This window comes from Triticum aestivum, chromosome 7D (assembly GCF_018294505.1).
Source record: "Triticum aestivum cultivar Chinese Spring chromosome 7D, IWGSC CS RefSeq v2.1, whole genome shotgun sequence".
Lineage (NCBI taxonomy): Eukaryota > Viridiplantae > Streptophyta > Magnoliopsida > Poales > Poaceae > Triticum > Triticum aestivum.
The window spans coordinates 55,138,194-55,142,464 of NC_057814.1; the positions used below are offsets into that span (position 1 = coordinate 55,138,194).

A 4,271-nucleotide genomic window follows, 5' to 3' on the forward strand; every position below is an offset into this window, starting at 1 on the left:
ATCATTAAAAAAGTCTATAAAAATAGAATATAAACTTTTGAATTACTGTTAAAAATATCATTTCGAACAAACATGTAAAGGATGACTAACATGCATGCATGATGTGGCAACGTTATATGCATAGACTAATGCAAAAATAATTGCAATTTATTAGTTCGCTTATGTGGCAGACTTTGCATGACTTAGTGGGAGAGAAGACTTAAATGCATGACCTTAGTGGGGACCTTTGCTTATGTGGCAGATTTTGCATGGCTTAATAGGAAAGAAAACTTAAATGCATGACCTTGTTGAGGACAATGGGATGGACACTTTGCATATTAAAAGAATTAGGACCAACTTCTTAAAAACATAAAATAAGATAAGCACTCAACTTTATATCACCCCAAAAGGGCTTAGCTTGCACACTGGGGAATCATACCAGCCAAACAATCGATTTGCAGGGAACCGCTGGCGGCGTATGGTTGCCGTCGGGTTGGCCGTAAACTTGGAGCGCCCACACCGCACACATCGCCAACAAAACGGAGGGCACGCTGACAGATAATGCTCTCACGCACATGCTCCTACCCATACGTGTTATCCTACTTCGCTCCCTGCCAACCCCGATCTAGTTGCAGTCTAGTGGTCACCTAAAAGAAACACAGACCAGGCGCGTGGGATGGTTTTTATATGCGGACCAAGAAGGCGGCGCCACCTGTGCTCTGCCGCAGCGCACCACCGCTCGTCTCGAAACCACGTTCTTGCTTCCCACCGTATCAGCTGAGCTCGCCGTCCTCTCCGCACGTTGAACTCGGCTTTCCACAAACCATCAAACCCGACGGAATTCATCCAAGTTCGAATAGAAAATACATAGCATGCAAATAAGTCTAGTAAACAATAGTTCAAATTCAACGAGCTTAACCGGATGTTCAATAAGCTTTTCATGAATGGATCATGCCGTCACACATACTGCGGCTTCAGCTTCATCCAACAGTGTGGGTACGTAAAAGGTTGTCCCTCTATCCTATGGTACATCATGGCGGCGCTTACGGGACTATGTATAGAGCAACATTGAGTGAGCGAATGATTCAATTAACAAGTTGAGCAAGAATTACCAATGGCCACATTGCGGTACGATTTTCTCCACTGCTGCGCCCAATGGCCACATTGCCTCCAGCCGAGTAACCGCGTCACAACACTTGGTGATGGTAGTCTGGACGGCGTACCATCGATACGATAACGACTACACATTGAGATCATGGATGATGTGCATGTCATGGGGCGCAATGTACTTTCGCGCGTGAAACGAATCATGCACACACTGCCAGAAGATCCCTCTTCTGCTCCAGCCTACGAACTCCGTGGATATGGCCAACCATGCATCGCAGAACAACTCATCCTCCATGGTCGAGTACCCCCACCATTCTTTGTGGAATAAGAAAACAACATGCCATTTGAAGATAAGCTCAATTACATTTGACCGAACACCTGCCAGGCATGGTGTCAGCCATGGACTTTGTTGACGGGGGGTGGATTGTGCCTGGCTACAGACGGGTCCTGGGTGGACGGCGCCGTCGTAAAAGGCGAGCGGGCGTGTCGGTGCTGATTGCGTACGTCTGGCAATGCCTGTGTGGGGTCCGGAGAGGTACGACAACGTCGAAGAGGAGGAAGCAATAGGGAGAAAGGGCGGCTTGGAAGAAAATGTGACCGGGAGGAGAGGGGGGTGGGGGTTAGCGGCCGGTGATTCGGAGTCCTACGTGCCTGCTGTCCGAACTCCCGCACCCTCCCCCCCCCCCCCCCCCCCATTTTGCTTTCAATTTGTAGGAAAAAGTGCCTCCGGACCGGTCGGCGGACTGATACACGCATTGGATGGCAAAACACGTCCGAACTGCACAATTCGAATGTGTGCGGATGATTTGAGGGTCGGTGTTCGAGATGCCCTAAAATGAGTATAACGCATAGTTATACCTAGCTCAAATAAATTTAATTGAGTTTTAAACTTCCTCTGAGAATATTTGAACGGTATCTAGTCGATTTTATTCGGTAGCCGCATCTTTTGCCCCCTCTTGGCATTTGTTCAGTATATTTGGTAGCCATTACCTTGGTCGGGGTCGGGATTCACGACGACGGGAGATGTACGGTGGTTGTGCGAGCGGTGACGTAGCTAGCTAGTGAAAACCTTTATGTTATTTGAACATGTGACCAACTTTATATTTCCCCGCAACCAAGGTGATGAACGGAGATGGACCAACATGTGGTTAGATGGTTAGGAGGATATGAGTATTCCCAATCCATCACGGTTCAAGTCCTAATAAATTCAGGATTTTTAAGGATGTGTGTTTAGTGAGAGGAGACGTTTCCATCACACAAGGCGGCTACGGTGACTTCAAGTGAGCGCTTATGTCTGTAGTGTGTGATAAAAAAAAGTTGATCAACGAAGGATTTGCAGCGAACCACTCGCGGAATTGGATTGCTGCCGGGTTGGACGAAAACAGGGAGCGCCCACACAGATCTCCAACAAAACGGAGGGCACACTCACGCACAAGCGCCTACGTGTTATCCTACGCACGAACACGCTCCTTGGCTCCTGCCAACCCCGATCGTTCTTTATCCAGTTGCGGTGCAGTGGTCATCTAAAAGTATCCAGTTTTTATATGCGGACCGTCTGTGCTCTGCCGCGTCGCCGGCCATCACGCCCGCCCTACGCTCGTCTGAAACCCACGGTCTCCGCACGCCGGTTTCGCGGTTTCTTGCAGCCTATAAATCCGGCCGGAGCGCCCAGCTCTGCCCCATCCCATCTCACACACCACTACTCATCTTGCCTCACACACTTCACTACTCTGCTCGCAAGTTCACTTCCTTGGGTTCTCGTACCACCAACCTCCCTCGCCAAGATGTGGACGGTGACCCGCGCCTACCTCGACCAGAGGCTCGCCGCCGCCAAGCGCTGCTCCAGAGGTACTAACCAAAACGATATGATGCATGGCCCGCCGGTTCACCATGCCGGCAATGCTCTTGCCACTCTGTTCTACTCCAGTACATTGCAGCTTTGTATACTGTTTGTGCTAAAACTTGGTTGTCATTAACATCCCGGTGTTGATCCGAAACTGCAGAGGCCGCCATGGCCGGAGCCAAGGCCGCGGCCGTCGCCACCGTCGCTGCCGCAGTCCCCACAGTAAGTAGCCATTCAGTTCTCCGACGAAATCCTTCCACGGTTCATAGAATGTCTCATGAATGCTTTACCTCTAACTTTAGCTGGCGAGCGTGAGGATGCTGCCGTGGGCGAGGGCGCACCTGAACCCGACCGGGCAGGCCCTCATCATCTCCACCGTCGCCGGGATGGCCTACTTCATCGTCGCCGACAAGACCATCCTCTCCATGGCCAGGAAGCACTCCTTCGACGACGCGCCGGACCACCTCAAGAACACATCCTTCCACTAATAATTCGACTATAATAGATCCATTAGTAGTGGGTAATAATCTGCACGCCGGCCTGGAAGTGTCTGCTGAAAGATAGTACTGTAATGTTCAGGCAGCACTTATCTGAGATCAGGCGAGGCTTGCAGACAGCCAGTGGCGTAGTACTGCGCTTCTCTGCGCGCAAGAACTTATCTGATGAAGTGATCATGTATCCACCCATTAATCTTGAATTAATAGTAATAACTTGCGTTTGTACAACTCAGGCTCACCTGCCATCACCCATCTTACATTTAATTGATCATCGTTTGAAATGGGGCACTGGCAGAGCATGCACAAGACCGAAACAACACTGCATACTTCGATCCCCTACTCCTCCCCTGTTCTGTGATGGACATCAGGATGGCCGGAGGCAGGTGGCTCTGTAGGGTGGCCGGAGTAATCTTTCACTTCAAATGTTGTGTACTAGTACTTTCTTGAACATTTGCAACGATAAATCTGACTTTAAATCACCTCATTTTATGTAATAACATACATTTGGTACTCCCTCTGTAAAGAAATATAAGAGCGTTTCTTATATTCCTTTCCAGAGGTAGCATTTTCTATGACTTTTTTAGTTGAAAAATAAATAATAAAAATAAAATTGTCAAAAAGTCAACTTTGGCAGTGTCCTAATATTGGTACATGAACTTGTCATGGAAATCTCACACGATTTCTAGAAAGGTAGAAAAACCACTTGATTAGAAATTGCCCCTTTTGGCACGGTGTCCGAATATTGGTACATGCTTACTAGTTTTAAACTTTGGGCAAATTTTGTTAATATAGGCCAAAATGAGTCCATAAATATAGTTTTAGAAGTTCATATAATTGCAGAGCAC

General features: G+C 48.3%; 1 protein-coding gene across 1 annotated transcript; it reads left to right on the plus strand.

The window, feature by feature from the left end:
• Window positions 1-2,709: 2,709 nt before the first annotated feature.
• LOC123166797 (early nodulin-93) lies at window positions 2,710-3,654 on the plus strand. Its single transcript, XM_044584597.1, has 3 exons — window positions 2,710-2,934; window positions 3,090-3,151; window positions 3,232-3,654. Exons 1-3 carry the CDS (start codon window positions 2,871-2,873, stop codon window positions 3,415-3,417), a joined length of 312 nt encoding a protein of 103 aa, XP_044440532.1. The 5' UTR covers window positions 2,710-2,870; the 3' UTR covers window positions 3,418-3,654.
• The last annotated feature ends 617 nt before the right edge of the window (window positions 3,655-4,271 follow it).

Coding starts and splice junctions, on each gene's coding strand:
- LOC123166797 (XM_044584597.1), top strand. CDS start 2,871: ATGTGGACGGTGACCCGCGCCTACCTCGACCAGAGGCTCGCCGCCGCC. Junction 2,935..3,089: donor CGCCAAGCGCTGCTCCAGAG/GTACTAACCAAA, acceptor CCGAAACTGCAG/AGGCCGCCATGGCCGGAGCC. Junction 3,152..3,231: donor TCGCTGCCGCAGTCCCCACA/GTAAGTAGCCAT, acceptor CTCTAACTTTAG/CTGGCGAGCGTGAGGATGCT.